General features: G+C 38.7%; 1 protein-coding gene and 1 long non-coding RNA gene across 3 annotated transcripts; one reads left to right on the top strand and one right to left on the bottom strand.

Annotated features, from left to right (window-relative positions):
* Positions 1-2,893: 2,893 nt before the first annotated feature.
* OSGIN2 (oxidative stress induced growth inhibitor family member 2) lies at positions 2,894-16,700 on the bottom strand. 2 transcript variants are annotated; one of them, XM_042035833.1, is made up of 6 exons: positions 16,363-16,700; positions 13,304-13,458; positions 9,173-9,309; positions 7,338-7,529; positions 6,629-6,720; positions 2,894-4,713 (listed from the first exon to the last, which is right to left on the bottom strand). In XM_042035833.1, the coding sequence occupies exons 1-6, from the start codon at positions 16,404-16,406 to the stop codon at positions 3,666-3,668; spliced, it is 1,668 nt and encodes a 555-aa protein (XP_041891767.1). In that variant the 5' UTR covers positions 16,407-16,700; the 3' UTR covers positions 2,894-3,665. The 2 variants fall into 2 exon arrangements, with proteins under 2 accessions (XP_041891767.1, XP_041891768.1); XM_042035834.1 differs by having other exon boundaries at positions 13,304-13,486; positions 16,363-16,537.
* LOC121668258 lies at positions 15,951-19,023 on the top strand. The gene is made up of 3 exons (XR_006017328.1): positions 15,951-16,029; positions 17,052-17,195; positions 17,342-19,023. It is a non-coding gene; the product is annotated as an uncharacterized LOC121668258 (long non-coding RNA).
* Positions 19,024-24,009: the final 4,986 nt, after the last annotated feature.

The following is a 24,009-nucleotide window of genomic DNA, read 5'->3' as shown; positions in this document are numbered from 1 at the left end:
GGCCTGTCTAGAAGTTGAGGTTTTAGTTTGGTTTCCTACAGCTTTGAGTAAATACTCTGGATTTCTAGCTCTAGCCTTCTTTTCAGTTCTTGAGCTGTGAGAGAAGCTACAGCCACCTCCTTCTACAAAATTAGTATTTTTCATTATGCAAAAATCATTCTATGAAATTATTAAAAAGAAGTTGCCTACACCCCCCAGGCCAGAAGTAAAATACAAGAATATTTCAACAATTCCCTAAGTGCTGAGGACTAGGGACCTGGAGCTGTGGGATACACTTTGGTGTCCCTTTCTCAGTGTATAACCACTGTTTCTGGGAGCCAAACTCTTTTCATACAGCCACTGGTAGACCCAGGCTGCTAGTCCAAAACAAAGCACTTTCCTGAGAGAAGAATCTGGTGTTGTTATCACCACTCTCTCTGGATTACTCGCAGAAAGGATTCCTGCGTTAACTCACTTGGGTGAAACAGGCTTACTCCTTTGTGGAAAAAATTTTAAGCACAATTCAGTCAGAAGAGACGCTGGAAAGAGGCAGATTGTTAGGGAAATCTACTAGGAGAAATCTTAACTCCCAGTTCAGCATCTGGATACTACTTTAAATACTCTTAGCCATAATTTAACTAGGAGACACATTCACAGCATTAAGAACCAAATCCAAATGTAAAAGATGTTTTTCCACTAGCCTATTAGAAACTACGCAGTATGGGTTAACACAACTTTACAAATTCTGTAAATCCAAATTAAATTACTTAGGCTAAAATTTATGTTCTTCCTGTCTGTATTTTAGTAATAGATCTTAAGTACTAAGTATCCTTTTAAAATCCATGATATTTAAAAGTTTACCCTTCTCAGTGAAAGAAGTGCTGAAAGAAGCAGTCTCCCTTCTGCAAATTATTATATTACACAGGAAATTCAAATGCTTGGTTTTTTTCTAATCTGAGAAACAACGTGTTTCCCCAAAAGACACTATTCAGTGCCAACATCTAATTCACAATAAATGCAGTGCTGTAGGGAAAACTATCTTAAGGCAAAGCCTGAAGTTTTCTATCACCTAGTTCCTCAAAATAAGTAAGAGGAGAGAAACAGAAATTTCTCTCAAAATCAGAAAGGCAAAAGTGAAAAAGTCCAGCTACAACTTTAAATCTAGCACTTCCTAGAAGACAAAAGATGATCTTTTAGCAAAGCTTTGGTTGAAAAAATATTTTTATACTGGCTTAATAAACATTACCACTGAAATGTCTCTGCCCAACTAGGGGGTCTTGCATGCAACTTTTTATCTCAAAAATACTGGCAAGATTGATAAAAAAAAAGCAGTTAAACCTCAAGGTGCTGTAAGATTGCAGTGAAAGATACTTGTGTAATAATAGGTCAAAGATCTCTGCTGCAAAATTGTTACTACAACACACGCAGCTTGTGAGTAGCTGCAGCAGCTGAGGCTAGAAATTGAGCCATTTAAAGGTTTTTTTCCCTTTTTGCAAAATAACTGCTAAGTAGATCTTTGTTTTGCTGGCATTTTAAAAGTCTCCTGTGACAAATGAAAATGCAGTAACATGCCATATGTTGTATTTGGACATTTATATTGATACAAAACTGCAGGAATTTGATCACAGTGCAGATGTATTCCCAATAACTTAACTGCAATAAAGTTCTATAAGGAAGTATTTAGCACTTTTAACAGTTAAAATTATTAGGTATCACAGGTTTAGAATTGGTTTCTATATACACAGTTTCTGCCAGAGAAGGTAAATTGTAGAATCTCAAATTAAAATATGAAGAAAACAAGCTTAGACTTTAGTGGAATTAAAATCAGTTCAATATCAGTATAAAAAGTATCTTAACTGGTACTGACAATGTGTGGCTAAAGCCAACCATGTGGGCAATGCAGAAATTGATAGAAATGCTCCTTTGTTTGTGTTTATGCTATTAAGTGGCTCTAGACTAAAATTTATTATTAGTTGTAGCATAATTTCATAAATTATTTTGGACTTCCACTGAAAATAGTAGTTTTAATCCTTGCATACTGTACCTTTTCAACTTCTATGTCCAAAGTCTGAGTAACTTACTCAGATGCATAAAGACCTGCAGTAGCCACAGAACCCTGTAATTGAGTAGGCACAGAAAACAGGCATTTATTGAATACAGCTGTCTACAACTTAGGAAAGTTAAGACAGCTGGGAAACCAGCAAGCACTAGCAGTTTCACAAAGCCTAACTTCCTTTTTAAAATCTGTTGAAGTTCTAATATGGAGATTTTTAATCATGTGAACACAATACCTTAAACTAACACGACATTCTTTAACATAAAAAAAACCCAAACAGAAAAATAATATCTATTCCATCACATTGGACCTGAATTAAAACATTTGGGAAAAAACCAGTTAAAACCAATCACTTTTGTCTATTCGGAGTTCAGGGTGTTCACTTTCCTAAGTTAACCTCACTATGGTACGAAACCTATGAGTGTGTTTAGGTAAACTAACTACTGTAAAACCCAGCAAATGAAATCTAGGTCTTACATTATGAAGCAGAAAGATGAAACTTGGATTCAGAGGTAGGTACAAGTTAAGTCTTTGTCTTTCATAAGCTTTAAGATTTAAAGGAACTTTTGCATGTTTGTTTTGAGATTGGTTTATTTTTTAGCTGGCTGTAAGATACAAGCCTTTCTTAAGTTTCAAAAATTGCAGGCCAATATATTTCACTATCATGTGCTGCTCTAGAAAAAAAAGAGAACCAATTTTTGGTCAAATGGGAGATGAGAATATCTATCACCCACCCCACCTTCATCAGCCAAGTGATCCCATTCAGTCTTCCTGAGCTTGGAAGCAAAAACCCCTTAATTTTCTCATGTACTTAATTTTTCAGAAGTACACTAGATACTCTTTATATTGACACTGTAATAAGAGCACTTATATGAGTACTTTATTGTTTATGTTAATGCGTATTCTCAGAAATGTACATATCACTGTAGGGGAACATCTCATGTTAGTCTTTGTGCACTCACCCAACTCTAGGCATAGTGTGAAGAAACATTAATGGATTGTGTCAAATCGTTATTAAAGATTAAATGGGAATGCTTATTCTTTTATTCCAATTACCAGGATAATTTAAAACCGTTAAGGAATACTTCTTGCTTACAGAAGTCCTTCTTACAGTAGAAACCATTTTGCTAAGTGCTCATTCCAAGTATTACTGTGGCAAATAAATAAAATCCTTGCTTCAAGCAGAAGGCTCCAAATTTGCTTTGGGACAAAGAATCATTTTGTATTAAACAAGCTTTCTGCTTTTAGAAGTTATTTAAATTTCATGGTAAGAGTATTTTTGTCACATTTGACACTAAAATGTAAAGCCACTCTGGTAGGCATTGCTTTTCACAGACGAAGTCTGCTCTTGTAGTTGAGCAAGAGATGACAGGCAGGCAGGCCAAGATAAGTTAGTCTCATTTTCTGTTTATCTGGAAGCAATTCCAGTTGAGATCAGTTGAAATAGCAGATCAATTTTTTGTATTTCTAAAGAATGAAATATTGTAGTATCAGCATCCTTTACCAAGCAATACAAGCGCAGGTTACTTGTACACAACAGAAATGTGACTGCTATCAACTTTTGCTGCCAGTGAGTTTTCTGTTAAGACTACATCTGTAATCCTGGATGTGAGAGTTTCTAATGTCTCATTTATGGTACCCCATCACCTCCTCCATCCTCACTTTCAATCAATTCATGTTTCTTCTTTTGTCTTATTGCCAAGCATCGTGCAATGCCCAGTGCACCTCCTTTTAAAAACCGTACAAAGTTGTCTCCCACCAGAGGCCCTAAAGCAAAGAGGTTGGCTTCTTTAGTGCATTCGTAAGTGTATGGATCAATCTCTATAGGATTCCCCTTGCATGTGATAGGCTGATTAGAGTGATGACCTATGCTATGTCCTTGGTCCTTTAAAAAGAAAAGATTTGGGTGAGAACCTATCAGAACTAAGGCTACAGAAAACTTCAAAATTTTCTTCAGTCCGGAGGCGCTCTGAAGAACACATTTCATTTCAGGCTTGAAGGAAAGTACATTGTGTTCAGGGAAACTAGTGTAAGCAGAATGTTGATTAGAGTCCATGGTATGAGACTGAGTACACATCATATGATAGACCTTATGGTATTCAGGGTAAAGCTTTTTAGGTAACTGTTTGAAAATTAGGCTTGTATCGGTAACTCTTCTACGAAACACATGGACTACTGGGATGTTGTTGTTATAGGCACATAGTACTGCATCAGCTGCTGTTAGTCCAGCACCCACAATCAACACAGGGTCTGCCTTCCCACGTAACTTTCCTTTGCTGATTGCAGCTCCGAAGTCAGACATGGAATGGAGGACAAAAGGAAAGTCTTCTCCTTCAACTTGCAGTCGGCCAGGAGAATCAAAGGTGCCAGTTGCAAGAGCCACATTCTCAGCAAAGAGGCAGAAGGGCACATGAGAACCATCTGTTGCTCGCTGATAACCTCTGACTTCCCAGTTTCTCTTAATAAGTGATTTCTGTCCATCTTCCATTTCCAAATGCTGTGTTGAAATATCCTCATTTTGTTGACTGCTACCTTCATCATCCTTTTCTCGGTAAAGCCTGGACACTGATGTTATATAAACATTGTCTCTGAAATTCTTTTGGAGGCCCATGACTTTAACATAGTTTTTATAATAACAAGCTATTTCCTCTGGCATTACTCGATCACTCTTTATATTTCTGAAACAAAATTAAATGGTTCCAGTTAATAAATAGACCTTATTGGTAATTTGAATATCAGATATGAAATATCACATGACAGAGCAAATTTAAGAGGACTGAATCTGTTCAGTGTAACCGACACTGAGTTCATCATCTTTAAAGGCATTTATTTTTTCTCTTGTTTTCTGATACACAAGACAAGCTAACTTTTAAAATACAGGTTTAAGTCTTTATACAATGTAAAGTGCTATGGTGTTTGACAAATTAGGTGTAACAAAGCTCTGGAGTATCACGTCAGCTCCATATGGAAGTATTTTACAAAGTTTAACATCACAGCTATCAGCAGTACAATACTGGCTAAACTTGTACTCAGTGAGAATACACTTACTTACAATCTAATTAATTAAATGTCATAGTTAAGTGCTAATTTTGAAACTCCAGGTTCAATGTTACTGGAACCAAGTATTCATTATACTTTACAAAAGACCTCTCCCTTGGGTACAGTTAAGTTCACTAAGTATCAAATGAAGTAGTTCTGTGTCACATGAGTGAGCAAAGCAAACATGACACAGAGTGTTAGTGCAACTATGTAAATAGGATTGTGAGGTTCAAGTGTTCAACAAAAAATATTTTTGCACTGCAACCCTGCTATTACATCTGTGCTTTTCTCGTGATTATTGCAGTCTCGTAAGAAAAAATAGCTGACAGTGTAATTATTTGGAACAGTTGCATGAATTTTGCTGCTTCTTTAGAAGTAAGCTCTAGGAAGAAGGCAAAATAAACAGTACTGAACATCAGGATTGCCACTAAATTACACTTAAAATCATATTTACAAGTAATCAGGCTATTCATTTTCTTAGATTAACAAGATAATAGCATATGTACTTTTAAATGCTCAGGTTACGGCTCTGAAAATCCTCATGAGATATTTATTGGAAGAGGATAATGTGACTGTGACACCTCTTACAAGGAAACTTAGGAAACTGTTCTACATGACTAGAAGTTTACATTATCATCAATCCTTTTAAAGAAGGTTGTTTAATTGTAGTACAACAGGTCAGCATTTCTGGTTTTAGCATTGTTGAAAACTATAATATATAGCTTCAGATAATAAGCAGCTTATGGGATTTCAGTTAATAAGGAGGCAAGATTGCTGGGGTTATCTAAGAAAAGGATTAAAGAACAAAGCTACAGTTTCTTCACTTCAAGGGTTGTCCTGAAATGAGTAACAGTCCGCCCTTAAAGACATATGCTCAAGTAACTCTACTTCTTCTTTTCCCATACATGGTACAAAACCAACTTCCTTTAATTTTGCTAGAGCAAAGTCAAAAAAATTAAAATTTTAGAAAAAGCTCATGGAGTGTTCCTAGATTCATCTGCTGACACAGACCTTTATGAACTGAAGTAAAAACAGTGAGCTTGCACAAAAGTAACTTTTCTTCTCAAGTTTTTCAAGAAACTTACTGCTACAAACTAACACTGAAATACTGAATTATTCTCTTAAAATTTATAGATTTAAGATGCTGCAGCTTTGCCTGTAAAAGCAAATACTGAACTACATAACTTCCTGAATTACAAGAAAGCTGGTGTGTGCAGCAACTTCAGCTGCATCTGTGTTGAAAGAGGAATTTACAATACTTCGGTTGATTTGAAATTCCTTCCTCCATCTTCCCTCACCTCTAATCAGAACTGCTTTCAGTAAGTGACTCTTTGTCAAATGCTACTGGAACACACCGTTGCCTGTACGTTTGCTTTTGGTGCACTCACGAGCAATTATTCTTCCTGACCATTGCCCAGTTTTTTCCAGTGCCATCAGGCAATTTAATAAACAAAACAAGAAGCCCTTCTGTGAACAGTGAAGTTTAAATATTTTCCAGTTATCTGGATTTTTATAGCAACTAGGATTCCCAAACAGATTATGCAGTATCTTTACCTGCGTTTGCTAGCTGCCCACTCCTTAAAGCTGAGGCCAGGCAATTCCATCCAGTCTCCAAAACTGATGGTTAGCATAGAGCCTTCCATGGACTATGGAGAAAACATGAAGATGCATGACCAGACACATTTCAAATTTATATAAAAACCAGTGAAGGTCTTCTTATTGTACTCACTTAGAGCAACAAAATACCAGAACACAACATAAGACCAGGACATTACATGAAGAACTGATGAACCATTTTTGTGTTACATGTAGATAATAAGCAACTATATGATCAAATAAAGAAGAAGGTGACGAGAGAGCATGTGCAAGTGAAACTAAAAGCAAGTTATTTAAAATACAAAAGAGGAAGAAAAACATGTGAAAGTGACATAAAAAGACATCGAGATTTAAGATTTTGTACAAAAGCACCTGGAAACAGTGCAGACAAAAAAAAAAGTTAAAGAAAATACTCTTCATAATAGTTCATTAAATTTAAACGAACAAAAAACCTGGTAATATAAGACAGCAGTCATGGTCACAAACACCCAAATAGAGGGCAATTTCTTCCTTCCTTTCTCATATCCCCCACTTACCTGGGCTTTGGCAAGTGAGCAGTTGAAACTGCAACTGGCATTACTATCTAAAACAGCCCTAGGTAGTAAGAAAAATCCCAAAACACAGAGTTATCAATTTACCCTAGGAGTGAGATGAAATTTTTACTCACATGCCAAGCCCCCCCAGGTGGTCCTTTTCCAAGCACTATGTGGGGAATATAATTATGCTGTTCTAACTTCCAGTGCAGAACAGGTGGGTAGTCATAGCCAAAGTCAGCATCAGGGTGAAGCAACGTATCGAAAAGCACTGCAACTGGGTTTGAGGAGCGTCCTTCAAGGCCTTCTGACAGGTACTCCAGATCCTGAAGGATGACAAATTTTGAAAAACATGCAGCATCATGCTATTCTGATATACAGAAGTTGAATTGCAACAGAAAACAAAATTAATTCAAATTGCACTTTAGGTAAAGGTACTTAATGTAGAGATTCAATCACAACACTTTTCAGAAATAACTGCTATGATTCAGTTCTGTGTAACTCTGAATAATACACCTCACTCATTTAAAAATTACATGTTAATAACAGCAGTTCTGGGGCAAGTCACTATTTAAAATTCATTGTAGAACAAGAAGTATGTAGACAAATAGAGATCAGAGCAACTTAGTAACACCTGTATTTATAGAAAGAACATTGCTTTTAACAAGGGACTGCTAATATTTCTAGGAGCCCCATTTTGATAAAGCAAAATTGGAATCTAAAAACATTAAGCTTTAAACATCAAGTAGAAAAGGCTCTTTTGACAGCTTTTAGCTAGTTCCAACACTAACTGTATTGTATTTTGAAATAATGGAGATATTATAAGCATTATTTTTAAAAATTAAAACTAGGATTATTTTACCCAGCAGTTAATGTTGAGCAAAATTTCTAGAACTTTATAAAATGTTCACATTTCAGCATCTATTAACCAGTCTTGTTCTAAAAATTGCAATAATTGAAAAAATTATGCAATAGCAAATATTTGAAGAGAAAATAGAGATTTGAAGAAAGAATTGGACATAAGACCAATTTTTGCTGACAAAGACAGTACAGCTTAGCTTCCTAATTAGGCAAAATATCAGGGGGTCAGGGGAGGATGAAATACATGAAACATCTGTAGCCAAAACTTAGTCAGCTTACTTTCCTGCAAAAGAAAAAGACCTTGAGACCTAGGGTAAACATTACATGCAAATAGCACAGCACTGAAACAAAAGCACCCTCCAAAATCCAAAGCCAAACAAACCCCTACTCACCCCCTACAAACATAAATCCATGTTTGTATTTCAAATAAATTACTCACAAAGGCAATACAGTGATAGCATTGTCAGTAATCCATCAGGAGTACTGTGCAGTGAGTGGAAAACAGTGTTAACATGGCAAACAAATGGACAAATGGAAAGAAAAATGCTGGAGAAGATTTAACCAATCAAATCAGACAGAAAATTTGGATGCATAGAAGGATAACAACTACAGCACAAGAGCGACTGTCAATACAACACAAACACTGAAGGATGCATACTGTTCCAAAAAGAAAAATGGGTTGTGTTGATAGAGGATATATGTTCCCCACATAACTAAAAATCAAATCTTAGTAAAAATTGTAGTATTTGCGAATATTTTAACTTGAACTATGTGTACTTTTAAGTATGTTAGTAGCATGTGTTCCCTGGTGATAGTGCCCAAACATCAGGAAGTCCTGCAACTGGAAGTCCTGCATCAGCCACTGACCAAGTCATGCTTTAGACACTCCTGGCAGGTAGTAAGAACACAACAAAGAGTAGACTGTAAAACAGAAAAACACTACAAACTAAAAGCCTTCAAGAACCACAAAGAACACTACACAACCCAGGTTTGGATCCAATGGTCATGAGTTGATTCTATTTAAATTAACAGAGTAACAAAATAACTTATTAATGCATTAATGCTCGCAGTAGGAAAAGACCTAGACAAGATGGCAACCAAAGCTTACTTGATCAACAATGGAAAGATGTCGAGCTTCTTCTAATTTTGTATGTAGAATGGGGTTTGGGTGTATAGCTTCAGGAGACAAATATGGCCTGTATCCAGAGAGCAGGTAAGAAAGGCAAATTCCTGAAGGTCCATTTCCTATTAAAGAAAAAAAATTACTGCTTTAGTAAAAATGTTTATAATCTACAGTTTGTTAATCACTAAATATACAGTGACAAAATAGTACTGAAGTAGTATAATGCCAGACTGTTTTGACTCAAAGCAACTTATAAACTTTGCAGTAAAGTAGAGCTTTTTATAGGGCCATCCTCCAAATAAACAAAGCAAAATTTTTTTCAGGTAAAAAGAAACAGATCTGTGACTTTTACACCAGGAAACTAAATGCATATAAAGAAATTCCCTAATTTAGTATGTCAAATTCACTATTCTTGTGTAAAAATGTCCTGACAGATAATGGTCTGCCTGTCAGTCATGGTGATATCTGAATATTACTGCATTCCCATAGGCACTGTACAACACAGAGCAGAAAGACAATCTGGAATACATGATCTTCAGGTCTGTCCATAAAATAAAAGGACGAAAGAGACAAGCAGAAAGCTTAAGACTGAAAGTTAGATGAAAAGTTACAGGCACAACAAAACAGCAACATAGAAGCTAAGTGAACACAGACCTCCTGTAGGTAAGTGGTAAAGTACAAGAAACTCATGTAAGACCACATTCATTGTTCAGCAAGAGTATCAAGTCCAACACTTTTATCGGTTTTGTAGCATTTTCAATTTGTATATGGGAATTGCTGCAATTTTAATAGACATTTTTAAAATGTTATTAAAGGTATGAGATAGATGAGACCAAACCATTACCGTAAGGTAAACATTTCTATTTATTTGACTAGTATTAAACAAAGTAGGGGACCATATTTATCACATGCAAATACAGAAGTAACATTCATGTCGCATAGTCAGATATCAAAAGCTAAATCAGAAAAGTATGTGCTAGGATACAGAATTTAAATATGTGGCTATGTATTGTTATTTCTATGGCTCCTCTTCCTCATAAACTGAATGAAAAGCACAGTGTTCTCCTAATGAGGCACTTGTGAGTACTTTGTCTTTGTTTGCACACATGGTATTTAGCGCACACCCTATGCAAATTCTGGGCTTAAGTTACAAATTTATTCATACTTTTATATAGCAGGATGTTTGTTCTTACTTCTAACCATTTCAGCTCTTGATGTCAGGAGTTCACAGACCATTTACTTTTCCCCATCGCCTTTGCACACACTGTTTTCATCACGCGTTAACAATCCCACTTCTCCAATGCCTGTCTCTTCTCCCTTTTCCAGTTCCTCAGTCCCTAAATCCCCCATTACTTCGCTGAGATCCTGTTCATTCCCAGTCTCCTCATACATTGGATCTCTTTTTCCTCTTTCAGCAGGCTATACTCACCTGGTCCTCAGTGGCAGGGTATCTCATACTTTATTACAATGCTGTGCACATAGACTGGTCACAACCATAGACTACAAGAAAATCATCTAAAGAATCTAAAGACAGTGAAAAAGTTCTTCCTTACTCTCACACTGTTCTGCCCTCCCACAAACTGATCAACACAAGATAGCTGGATATGCTTCAGTCCAGGAATTTAAGGCTTAAAGATGCAAGCTCCTCCTGTCACCCATTTGCCATGAAATGGATGTGAGAGACCTGTACCAATACAGAGAAACTACCCACATCAAAATCAAATGAAATTATGAAAACACTTTAATTATACCAATAGCTCACAGGCATTCCCACGGCTGAGTAAATTCTTAACTGTTTTTAGAATTTTAACTTGAACACAGTAAAGAATTTTCTATCTTTTTACAAGTGCACAGCTAGCTTTTTTTTCCTGCTGGAGTATAAACAAAGTTAGTCCACAATAGGAAGGGGAAAATGTGTGCCTTGGCCAAGGATGCCATGCTGAAGTTCATTCCTACTGGATAAGCCGTAAAGAACTTAATGGGTAACAAATGTTGCCCAAAGGCTGGCAAGGGCCAAGGAGATTACTGAGGATGGGATTACGTTAAGGTGAATTACTGTCACTGAGCTCCCTGAACTTTTCTGGGACCATCCAGAGAGCTGATCCAAACCCAGTTCCGATTCTTTAAGCAGACTAAGTCCAAGGGAAAGGAATTCCCTTGAGGATATGCTGTCAAGAACACACAAGATGAAGATTCAGCTGCAAGGTCTGCAATTAGACTTGCTATAATTTTCTCAGAAATTCTTGGGAAAAAGAGAAAAAAATCGTTTTGAAATGAGAAATTAATACCTGAGAGGTTTGTTCTTTATTTACACACAGTACCTCCAATAACAGCTCTGACTGCAACTAAGAGATATTACTATTATACAAACTTTAGTTGTACAATCAATATAATTGAAAACCCCATGGCCCTGTTCATTTAAGAAGCAGTTAGAAGTTTGTTTGAATATCAGCAAAATCTTCTGATCAACAGCAAACTATAGTACAACCACCTTTACACTACGTGTCTAAATTTAAAGCAAATATTCAGCTTCAAGTATCATAACAACCTTGTTGTTTGGATGAGAAGTGACAACACTGTCTACACAGTAATGATCAAAACTAGTGCAGAAGATAAAAATGTTTAGCGCAGAACACGCTCTAAACTTAAGAGTTTCAGCATGAAATTGTTCAACCCCAATGGAATGTATCCGTTTCTTCCCAACACAGGTACTGCACAGAAGTTATTAAACAAGTAGAAAACAGTGTTTATATATGGGGGAGGATGACAATTATTTTCATACTCTTCTACTACATTATCAAATCATTTTAGATCCCTTCAAAGGCTCTTCAGTGATAGTAGGCTGCCAGTGGAGAAGATCAGCTTGCAAGGTGTCTCAAATATATCCGTGAAAAAGCATTTGGACGATGGAGAGAGAAGTGGTCAAGGCAGCTGCGTTTGGTGTCAGCACCTAGAAAGGCTCTCTAGACAAAATAAGTATTGAGCACAGGTATTTGCATAATGCATATTTGCAAAACTAAACATTGGAAACTGAGTCATTAACTCAGTTTATGAGTCATTAACTCATATGGCAAAGCTATACTAAGGCTGACAAAATGCTAGAAAACTGTTCTCTTCAACTGTGATGCAGAAATCATCAAATGATTCACGTCTGTCACATACACGTAAGTCTGTTACATGAGCACTATTTTAAACTATCATAGAGAGAGGTTTGTGAACAGGCCCTGTACAAACACCAGTCTTTCAAAGTTGTGGAGACTTACTGCGAACACAATTATATTGCAACATCAATCTCCAAAATCTCTGCTTGTTTGCAGGTACTTGCTCTAGTCCCAACAGCTTTGGACTAGATTATTGAAAACCTTCTTTACTTCAGATCTTTTCTTTATCCCCTCATGAAGTCATGGTGATAATGAGCTGGTGACCAGCTGTTGTTGAAAAACCTTGGCCCAATACACATCATGCTGGCACTCTAAATTAAGTTGTGTACCGATGGAGCCTCCTCCCTCTGTTATCCTGTCATTCAGCAACATTTTACAGATACAAGCCTTTAAGTGTTCAGTCAAGACTAGAGTTTATTGTTTTAAACTAGCTGAATTGACTTGGATTCATTTTGGAAAAGATGGGAGAATATTTAGACATTAATGATGGATGCAACAGAGAAAAAGGCAATTAATGAGAGGTTAGCACCTAACCAACATACAGTACACACACTTTACATTATGCTTTTCAGTCTCCCCACAGATGACCCCACAGATTTCTACCAGTGTACCATCGATAACCTCCACGCATCCTGAAATAGACATATCACATTAATCAAACCCCATGTCATCAACACTAGAATCAATACAGTTCTTCCGTTAATACTCCCGTATCTGCTGCCAAATATTGCAGCTCATTTTCTCAAAGCATAATTTGAATTCAAATATACTCCAACCAGTCCCTTAGTATAATTTTATGCTACTGTTGTTAATTATAACAACTGTATTACTCTAATAAACATCTTCATTTTAAGGATCCTAAGCATTAGATACTTAATAATAAATTATTTCATGCAGCAGGTCTATAAAGGCAATGACAGTGACAGTGAATCTTTAAAAAAGTGAAAAAACTCACCTATTATTACTACAGGCAGAGTAAGAAGGGAGTCCCCAGGCAGAACAGTTTCTTCAATTAAAGGCATTCTTTTAATCTTCCTCCCAAGGCTGTCACCAAAGTACTGAACAAAGGAATTCAAAAGCTGTCCTTCAGTTTCAGTGCCACTGTAAGTTCTAATTAAGAAGGACAGATGGGAGAAAACTAAAATGAAACAGTGAACTGTTGTCAGAACAGTCTCTTCAAAAATCGCTTTTGATGTTTTACTTCAAGAGCTAGAAACTGGCAAAATCAAGACCAAAACAAATACGTTTTATCCAATCTACACAATTTTACTCTTCAGCACAGCTTTTCTAACAGAAGATTTTTAAAAGTCCACTTTCTCCTAGCAAGTCTACAGAAGGATAACAAAAAGGCACAGATGGCTCTGCAGAAATGCAGATTTCTAATCTCAGTTTATACGAAGCCAAAGTATAACCAAAGCATTATTTTGATCCCACACACAGTAGATCTCATTCCTCATTATCCTTATCAAATGAGGAGATACACACTGCCTAGCCAATTAACAACATTAAGGCCAGAAAAATCCTGAAGGAGCAGCTAAGGTACAACAGCAGCATTTATATCCCTTCCTGCTGGCTGAGCTACACACAAGACTTCACCTCAACAAATTCCCATTCAGACAGAAGTGAGGCCAGCTAAAGTCGGCAGTGGTGTGAGGATGGATCCTTGTGAAGCGATCCCTTTAAGCCCTAGACATAACCCATCCTACCACTGTTAAAAGTTTTTACAGAAGGAACTGCCATGCAGTCAGATCAGCTCCTGCACAGCAGACTGCTTTCATGATGAGCCATTTTTCTAGATTTCTCAGTTCTTTGTCTGCAAAGTCTACTTAAGTTTCTCTTGTAACTCTTCACCATCTAGATGTGCTTCTAGAATACAAAGACTTGCTTTATAATGTTTTCTGTTTAATTATTTAGGAGCCCTTTCTGAAACCTTTCCAGGTCATTGAAGAAGCACACACTATCAGTCGAGCTAGAAAGAGAGAGTCAAATTAAGAATAGTCTGTTACTGCAGATATTTTGTGAAGTCTTTTGTAAAGTAAGGACAACCAATTTTTAATTAAAAATACCCCTACCAACAGTTCTAAAAATGTTTCTCTTTACAAATATGGTTAATTATTAACAATAAATAAAAGTACTCTTATATATTTCCTAAGAATTTGCATATCTTAAAGCTATTCTAGTGTTTCAGCAATTATTTTCTACACAGGACCAAAACCGTAAGACACTGATACAATTCCCAGGGCCTTCAAGAAGCCACGTACACTATGTACTGCCTCAACTCCCACAGCACCCAAGATTCTCTTTCAAAAGCCTTTCCTCAATGGGGAAGTCTGAAGTAAACCGGAGACAGAGCTGGGCAGTAACAACAGCATTAGGAAACTCTTTAACACATCTTTCTGATGGCATTGTTAAAAAAGGTGGGGAGCAATTCTGAGGCTGTATTTATTTTGGAAAGTACTTGATACCACTATTCCCTGCAGTACAACAACAATAACAAAATTACACGCTTACTGTTTGATTACTGCTGCCCATTAACTCTTGCAGACACCTAATATACAAACAGCATGAGTTAGATGAAGAGTCAGAGAGGGGATATCTAATTATCGTCCTAATTTTTTCACCTCTGCTTTTAGAAAGGAACAGGTAGACTGTTTTATTTTCCAGCCTTTGCTCAAACTTGACTAAGGCAATACTACCTTATGTTTTGCAAAAGACAGTCTTAAAGGCAGCATGCATGCTTTAGTGTGGTTTTATTACACTTGCTGGGCTTGGTGGTACATAAAACTGAAAGAAACATTTCAAAACTTCTTTTAACGGCTATATGCACAATGCTGTAGGCTACAAAAGGATCTTTTAACAATAAAAACGTTGCTTCTGTGTAGCTTAGTGTATCACAAACTACCAAACCGGTGATTTTGCCCAGGAACATCTGCACACAATGTGCAGTTTCTTGTTCTTTGCACAGGAACATCCACACACAAAGTGCAGTGCATATGCAGGACTGTTGTCAGGAGCATGCTCTTCCTTTGCAAGAACATCATACCAGCACCCAGCAAGATCTGAAGTTAGGGGCCACCATCTTCATAACCCCTGAACAACACTGAAAGCCACCAAGTACTAGAAGTTTTTATCTTGATAAAACTCACGGTAGACAGCTTCACAGTGGTGGGGATTTGGCACAATTACTTACGGCTCTAGTCCTGCAGACGTGTAAGTGGGCACAAGATGAGTCAGTTACAACACTAGTGCTTAATCTATCTTATACTGGTCACACCAAATAAGCTGGAGAACTACACTCTGTCAATAGCCCAGATTCTAAACATGTGCCGACGTGTGCATCCACGGCTTTGCTTTTTTTTAATGTAAAAAACCCATTAAGAGAAAAAACACAATGTACATGTAACAGTTTTTCTCCCATTTGAAAAAGCTAATAATAATAATTTGATAATAACTAATACCTAATTTGCTGCAGGTTATTAAAACAAACGGTACCTTTTCCAGGAAGCAGTTTTGAAAGATTCTAGAATACATTACGTACTTTAAGAAAAAAAAAAAATAAAGAAACGGACTGTGGTGGGCGGTTAACAGAAAACTCGTTATATAAAAGGAATCTGAATTTGGTCTCAAGCTGACACTTCGAGAAGCGAATTTAACACTGCCAGACTGCTGGATTTTCTCCAGGTAAGCGGGCAGAGCGGTGCCCCTTGGGGCCGGCATCCCGGGCGGTGCAGCGCTGCGAACCCCGGAGCAACACCGAGCATCAGCGGGCGCGGGCTGCCCCCGGCTCGGCTGCGCCTCGGCGCTGCCCAAGGTCACGACGCGCCCGCCCGGGCCCCGCCACTGCCATCCCTTCCCCGGCGGAGCCGTGCGGGGCCGGGTAAGCGCCGCGCTCGCCGCCGCAGCCCCGCGGAGGCCGCAGCCCCGCCGGTGTCCCCGTCCTGCCCGCACCGCCCCCGCCCGCCGCCCCGCGGCCCGGCTCCCGCGCCGCCCCGCCGCTCCCCGCTGCCGCCTCACCTGAAGTGACCGGCCAGGGAGCAGCGGCAGCACCACACGGGCATGGGGAGTGCCGGCGGGGCCCAGCGATGAGGCTGCGGGGGGACACCGCACGCCGGCTCCCGCTCCTCCTCCTGCCGCCACAGTGGGGCCCGCGCCGCGCGGTCCCTCCTCCCCGCTCACATGCGGCACCGGGTCACACGCGGGAGGAGGAGCCGCCGCCACACCGGGAGGGAGGAGGGACGAGCGGGATGAGCTGAGAGGAGGAGAAGGAGAGAAGCGAAGAGGAGCGGAGAGTGCGCCTTCCTCCTGCCGGCGCTGCCGCGGCCCCGCGGGCCCGCTCCCGCAAGAGGATGCGGGATGCGCCGCCTCCCCCGGGGAGGGCGGGCAGCCCCGGCCTGGCCCCGGCGCAGGGTGAGAGGGAGGGCGGTGCAGCGGCACGAGGCAGCTCCGCGGCCCCGTGAGGGCCTGCCGTCCCCGAGGAGACTCACACCAGGCTGCGGAGCTGTCGCGGGAGGCTCCCGGCCTGCAGCGTCCTGCTCTGCCCCATCGGGTTTCTCGTGAGATGCACATGAAGAAATTAACAGAAATCAAACAATTAAAAAAATTTTTGACGCACCTTTTGACTAACAGCCACCTATTCCGGAACAACGCTTCATATATGATTAGTTAGTTGCTTTGAGTTGTGTCTTATCATAAATATTTTGCAGGGCTGCTTATTTGGAGGGAAGGCATTCCTTCCCTAGTCACACCCGTGTCAGTGACTGTGGGTGGCAGAACCTCAGGAGGTCACCCAGTCCAACCCCGTGCCCGGGCAGGGCCACCCTGAGCCAGCTGCCCAAAAGCATGGCCAGGTGAGTTTTGAGTATCTTCAAGGATGGAGAATTCGTGACCTCCCTGAGCAACCTGCTCAGGTATTTTTAAAATTCTCACAATGAAAACATGTTTCCTTATGTTTGATGGATTTTCTTGTCTTTTCTGTTTGTGTACATGGACTCAGCCTTTCCCAGGGAACCACTGAGTTCCCTCCCATCTTCTGACGAAGTCTTCTTCATCCCCTCCCGTCAGGTATTTATGGATTAAGGATCCCTCCAGCCCTTCTGTTCCACAGGCTGAACAGTCCCAGCTTTCTCAGCATCTGCTCATAGACAGTGTGCTATCTGAGACACCCATGTCTTACAGTGCTTTTCTCTCTCAAAGCCTACCAAACAATGAGTGAATGCCAATAAATTTATGACTGTTTATTAAACAGTTATAGCCTTTCCCACAGAGTTAAGCTTGACAATTAGAAATGTCTTTTCTGTGAATCTGTTCTATAAATCCACAATACCAAGAGCTCACAAAGCTGAGGAGTTACGGTCTGAGGTGGCTGTTGGTAGCTGACAATCCAGTTCACCTCAAGGTTGTTCATTCAACAGACTGTTGTGTCTGTAGTCAGAGAATAATTATTATTTAATAGATCTGGTCTGGTTCCAGTACAAAGGATGACTTTGTTAGACATGTGCTCTGTAAAAGCTTAAGGCAAAAGAACACAGGAGCTGAGCTGTACCACTGAGGAAATACAGAATATTGATATAAAATCTGTATTTTGAAAGGATGAAACATGTTCAGTTGAACACATTGTTCTTCAAGTGAAGCACCAGGTCTAATATGTCTTTAGACCAGAATTAACCACATGAAGCTGCATTTAGCTTGCCCTGTCCTCAAAAATACTGCCTTTAGTCCAGGAAACTATGTGAATGATTTTTATGTTGATCAGATAACTCATACTATTTGAATATTCATACTGTTTTATTAAAGTTATGTTCTGCTTTTCAATGAGTTGCAGAAAGCTACAACAGAAAATATTTTTTTTCACATAATAGTTTGCTCATAGGACAACCTCCTCCCAGAAACAAAACTCCCAAGTCTGCAGGACCTCACATTTCAAGGAAACTAGCTATAACCAAGCGAAAGTTTTTGGGGTTTCACCAGCTACTTGGTGGCATCGTCAGATGACATTGACTTCAAAATCAACGTATTAAGGACATATTTGGCTTTAAGTACCGCCCTTATTTTCTTCCATAAATAAACCTGGCTATCTAGAATATGACACAGAACCTCAGCTATACTGGTACTATTACTAGTTTGTGTTCTTATCTTCATGTACATACAATTGAGGAGAAAAGCAAACACACCTGTGTCCACTTCTAAGATTGGGACATGTCTTTCCCCAGCATGCTTTCACATTTAAAATTAAAAGATTATATTGGACCTTATGTTTGTGATATAAAAAGGTAGTTTGGAAAAAGTACTTTAGAAGTACTTAAGTACTTCTCTGGAAATGATGTTGTGCATAGATGTCCTGATTTACAATTAATTATATGTTTCTCCCAGAAGTACAATTTTCTGTTCCCTTTAAATTCTACATGTTAACCTGGATTTTTCAAATGTCTTTGTTTTTTGGTTGGGATTTATTTCAAATCCGTGTCTCAGAATAAAATGTATTTTCTTTAGATGTACCTTTGTATTAGTTGTTTGTCAATAAAGTTGGAACACATGGAAAGAGACTAAAACACACCAAGCCACAGCAAACATTTCCTCACATTTTAAAGGGATGTATTTTTCCTGTTGAGTTCATTTTTGTAAAGAGATTCAGGCAGTTATTGGCTGTTAGCTTTATTCCAAATCTTTACATTTTAAATCATGCTAGCCAATTAGCTGATTTAAATCTCCTGTCTTTTGCTAACACTCACTATACTAATTTAGGTAATAAAATGGTGCATTTGTTCAAGAATTATCTTTTTTCAAAATCAATTTAATTTGAAAATATTTCTTCCCTGTCGCGATAGAGGGGAAACCCAGACGCTCAATATGAGTGATCAGCAGGAATCCGATTTATTGATTGTACCAGAACTCCTTATATACTAACAATAATGGGCTTTATGCATATTCGTAACGGCGCATTCTAAGTGGTTCACGTCGATTAAGCTGATTCTAAACCCCTCCTCAGACCCCCTTTCGTGGTCAGCAGTTCTGCCTTTTTCCCTGGCCTTCTAACCACAGACGTCTATTGTTTATACTGCCAAAACCTAACCTTGCTGGCTCTGCAAATAAACCCATAGTTCAGCAGTAAGGCTCAATGGTGGTTCAGTTACTGAGCAAGATACATGTAATATTCTGTAACTTCAGTTGTTACACAGGATGTGTGGTGCATTGTCTTATGAGACCTTGCTCAGCTAGCTGCAAGGGCCTATGTGCCCGTTCTCACGTAGCCAGCTTCTCAGATCAGTAAGCTGCAAAGAATCTGTATATCCTGAATCTATATGTCCCTTCTCACGTAACCAATCTCTCACACTTCCCCACATGTTCAGGAAGTTATTATCTCAACCAATGATGTTGGAAAATGCATTAAACAGCTTTTTGTTAAGCACAAGGGTATTTTAAACAAAATTTGTAGCTTCTCCCAATCAACTGACTGGTAGCTAAATATGTTTAATACCGACTTAATGCTGCAGAATTCTTAAAAATCCTGTGTGAGGTGGAGCATCAGAAGAGGAGAGTGTTGCCTCAAACCATGACACACAGCATGGAAAAAAAGGGCTTCATCCTCTTCTGTAGAAGTGGCATGGTCAGTGAGTAGCTGGAGAATGACACCAACTGTGTGCTGAGCACAACCTGCTCGTTGTAATACAGCATGGGAAACAAGGAAAGTGACTGCAACATTCTGGTAAGATTCCCAGGCCCCCACCCACTGCAATATGAGATTAAAGCGCAAACTAAGTAGAAAATAGACCTGCAAGGCTTCAAATGTCACTACAGGAATATGATCAACTCTGTCTGAATGAATAATGCAGTATCTCAGTTCTGGAGCTTACCCAGGACAGATGTCTCATCAAGAGCGAACTTGTTCCCTGTAACATTAAATGACTCCAAAAGATGTGTGAACTGCAAGGCCCAGCAAGTGACAGTGTAATGTAACATTTTCTGAGATGAGCAAATAGAAAGTTTGCCACAAGCCTGTGGCACTCAGCCCAAAGCACAAGGTACTGAAGAAAGGCCAGGAGAGATTAGGAAGGCTTGAGTTTATTTGCTCTCAATACTGTTAAGCAAGACAGCAGCTAGGAAGCCTAGCTGCAAAACAAGTTTCTGCCTGGCCAAGGCAAAATTGTAATTGTTTTCAAATTGTAAAAGTGGGGGAACCTCAGTCAAGAAGTTCTGTTGCAGTTGTAACATATCCTGCCAGAAAGTCAAGATGCTTGTCAAGAGGGACCAAGAAAAGATACTTATAAAACAAGCTTAAAGGAGCAGGTCTGTAAGGTTCCTGGGATCTTTTTATCATCTGTGAATAAAATTGTTTTCAGTGGTTCTCTTCAGATGTTACAAAGTGCTAATGAAATAATACTTGCTTGAGAATAAAGATGCAACAATTTCTGTGTCAAAGAATTATCTTAACAGTATAGAAGTTTTGACAGGAGGGTTTTATGGGCCTTTTGCACCCCAGGGAGCAATTTGCCTGAACATACCAAAAGGTGTCTATTAGTAGTAGTATTCTGTGATTAAAGAAGAGACAAAGAATTCTGCCATTGGTTTAACTTGGTCTGGAAGCTAAAACACCACATAACCACTTACTCACTGCCCCCAGTGGAATGGGGGAGAGAATCAGCAAAAAGGTAGAACTCATAGGTTCAGATAAGTCCGCTTTCATAGGACAGATAAGGAAAGGAAAATAATAATAACTATAAAAACACATACAAAAGTGATGCACAATGCAGCGGTTCACCATCTGCTCTCCAGTGCCAAGCCAGTTCCCGAGCAGTGGCCTAATGTCTTATTCTGTAAATAATCCCATCTAAGATCACTGCAATATTGATGCTAGCAATTAATAATTCTACTTCATATCACATGTAACTATCAAGGAACACATTAATTTCTAGGGAAGCAATTCTTCAATTTTTAATCAGGAAAGACTTCCTATTACCTCAGATTTTTTCTCTATATATTTATAAAAAGAACTTTTTTAGAAGAATAGAATTTTCCCCTCCTGATTTCTGCCAGATATGTCTTTGTGCTTGTTATTTTGCTAATGTACAGCTCCTAGAGATAAATTATTATATAGGCTACGTCTAGCCCTCTATCCCCCAAAAATCTGCAAAATGTCTCACTAATCAAACATAATCATATTTCTGATTATGCAAAAACTTAATCAGAAGTAACTCCTTAACTATAAATTAATGTAAAATCCAGATTTTTGTAAGTCTGATTTATAATTTCTTCAATAGGTGGGCCTATCTCTATTGTGTTGCTTTGATTTCTTTTAAATGTAGCACTGTGATAGTAACAGCATTCTTATATGAATGTGAGAATGTACAGCTTGTTCCTGACAGTGTCCAGTGCATGAGTCGTGCTGCCTACTCACTGAGTAGAGGAGTGAGATTTCACAGGAGATGTTGGAAGAAGGCTAACATAGTTCTAGAAGTGTCAAAATTGCAATTGGATTCATGTTAATTTCATGTTTCTCAGTTCTTCTGTTTTGAAACACACATGGTTCCCAGCCACTGCTGAAGCTGCCTGTTATGAAAGTCAGGTTGCATCTCTTAGGGATAGTGCCAAATCCATGGGGAAGCTTCGTGTACTTGCATAGGTGTTTGAAAAAGGTGAGAAGATTTTGTGCTGAGCAAACTGGTCAAGGCTGGCATATACAAAGGCCCAAGGGTTTTGAAGAATAATATAAAGAATGATAACAATAGTTTTCAAAACAAGGACAAAACACCAGGGGTTGAAAGACCTGAAATTATTCAGTTGCTATAGGTTTAAGTTCATTGCTCTCCAACCTACTGAGGGGTTTTTGTTGTGACTTCTGCATGACTCCCTTCTTTCATCTATTCAAAATCCAGCTGTCATAAACATCCTATTGCTTTTGCTACTTCATACATTTCTTTAAATCACACTTGGGTTGTATTGCCCAAGGGGGGAGTGAAGGAGATTATGGGAGAGAGGATATCAAGTAGTGAAAGATGGAGCATTAAAAAATAGCTCTTAAAGATATTTAATTAAAAAGGAAAAGAAAGGCTTTCATTACTGAACTGGATGATGTGATTACTTGTTGGGTCTTAGAATAACAGCTGTTTTTTCTTTCCTGTTTTTCCTAGTATCTGCCACATCTATTTGTAGTGTTTTATTTCTAATTGCATTCTTAAGAGAGCAGTGTGTGCTTGGCTGGGCACTTCTGTCCTAGAGCCTTGTTTCTGATTAGGGCTTTCAACTTAGGGCAGTAAACCAAATTCGGTAAGTGAGAATGAAAGAAAATCCCACAAAATAGGAGATTATGAAAATATTTTGGTGAAAATTACAGTTACTGCTGATACGAAATTTCACTAAGCCTTATGTAGCGGTCAATCTCACTTTTAGTGTAGCTAAGACTGTCAGTACTTTTTTGATTCTGCTGCAAGATGATCAAAATACTAGTGTCTGCTTTTATTCTAATACTCTCATTTTCTAAAGTTGACCAATAATAATTAAAAGTGACAAGTGTTGGAATTTTTTTCCTCTATTGCCAGCGATTTGAAGTTTTGTCACAGAATGGGAGATGCAGTTGCTGAAAATCAAGGGAAGTCACTTCTCACAGTATCCAACATCTACCACATGCTTATTTCAAATGTTCTGCCTTCCCTTCCATTGGGTACAAAAGGAAACAAAAGAACAGCCATACAAAATTTTTCTCTCTTTAAATTCTAGATTTCTGTATTCTAGATGCCCAATACCATTTACAGCTTGGTTATAGCTGCACCTCCATAGCAACAACACTTCCACCACACTTTGCAGTTCATATGAACATGCCTCATTGTTTTAAGTCACACTATTTTAATTGTCACATCTCTTAACTGCTTCCTGTCTGTAAAAGGCATAAGACTGCACGGACCCTGGAATTTAAAGAATGAAATAAGGTGTGACCAGTCTGTAACGAGGTAAGTGGGTGGAAAGCAGAGACTGCAGGTTACAGGAAAGGGAACCAAAAGCATGTTCACATCATCCATGTGCCTCTGTGTGTGCTTTAACTACACATAGGTGTCCTGAAAAATAACAAAATCCAGTCCAAAAAGCAAACCATCCCATTAACAAGTATTGCAGAAAGCTCTAGAAACAACAGGATTTTCTGCTCTGTACCAAATATATTATCAAGCCTCTTATAAACCTGCCTACCATAACTTTTCTCACTCTTTTGTGACCCAGTCTTTTGTTTTGCGTTCTGTCTTGTTTTTACAGACCACAGGAATGGTGTTCAGCTTGCATTTGGTTTTACATTTGCTTGAGGATAGAATGGCATTTTTCTTGGCATAAGTTTTGGAAGCATTTGCCAGTAATAACTGTACTCATAGCTTGTTTGTTTTTCTAAAGAAAGTATGTATTGTACTAGATGTGCATTTTTAAGGACCAATTTGAGGCACATAAATAAATAAGTACTTACTATATGTTTTCCTGAGAGTAAATGGATTATTCCACAATCTTTTCCTTTAAGTCTCTCTCTCTCTCTGATTTCTTTGTACATGGACTAAAGGATAATTTGCCTGAATGTGTGATTATGCCTCTCTCATTGCTATAAATTCAGCAGCAGTTTGCATAAGACATGATGGATTCCAATGTGATTGTTCCTCTTTACTTATGTTAGAGAAAATGCAGAATGTATCA

This window comes from Corvus kubaryi, unplaced genomic scaffold (genome assembly GCF_017639235.1).
Source record: "Corvus kubaryi isolate FWS band 111438036 unplaced genomic scaffold, C.kubaryi_AGA036_p1.0 37385, whole genome shotgun sequence".
Taxonomy (NCBI): Eukaryota; Metazoa; Chordata; class Aves; order Passeriformes; family Corvidae; genus Corvus; species Corvus kubaryi.
The sequence above is the reverse complement of the archived record's forward strand: the minus strand, read 5'-3'. Positions and strand labels throughout refer to the sequence as shown.

Excerpts from the sequence above, each read along its gene's own strand:
- OSGIN2 (XM_042035833.1), bottom strand. The coding sequence starts at position 16,406 with ATGCCCGTGTGGTGCTGCCGCTGCTCCCTGGCCGGTCACTTCAG. Across the intron at positions 6,721-7,337 it reads CACCTGGGGGGGCTTGGCAT|TCCATGGAAGGCTCTATGCT; the intron begins GTGAGTAAAAAT and ends TTTTCTCCATAG. Across the intron at positions 4,714-6,628 it reads TGGGCAGCTAGCAAACGCAG|AAATATAAAGAGTGATCGAG; the intron begins GTAAAGATACTG and ends ATTTTGTTTCAG.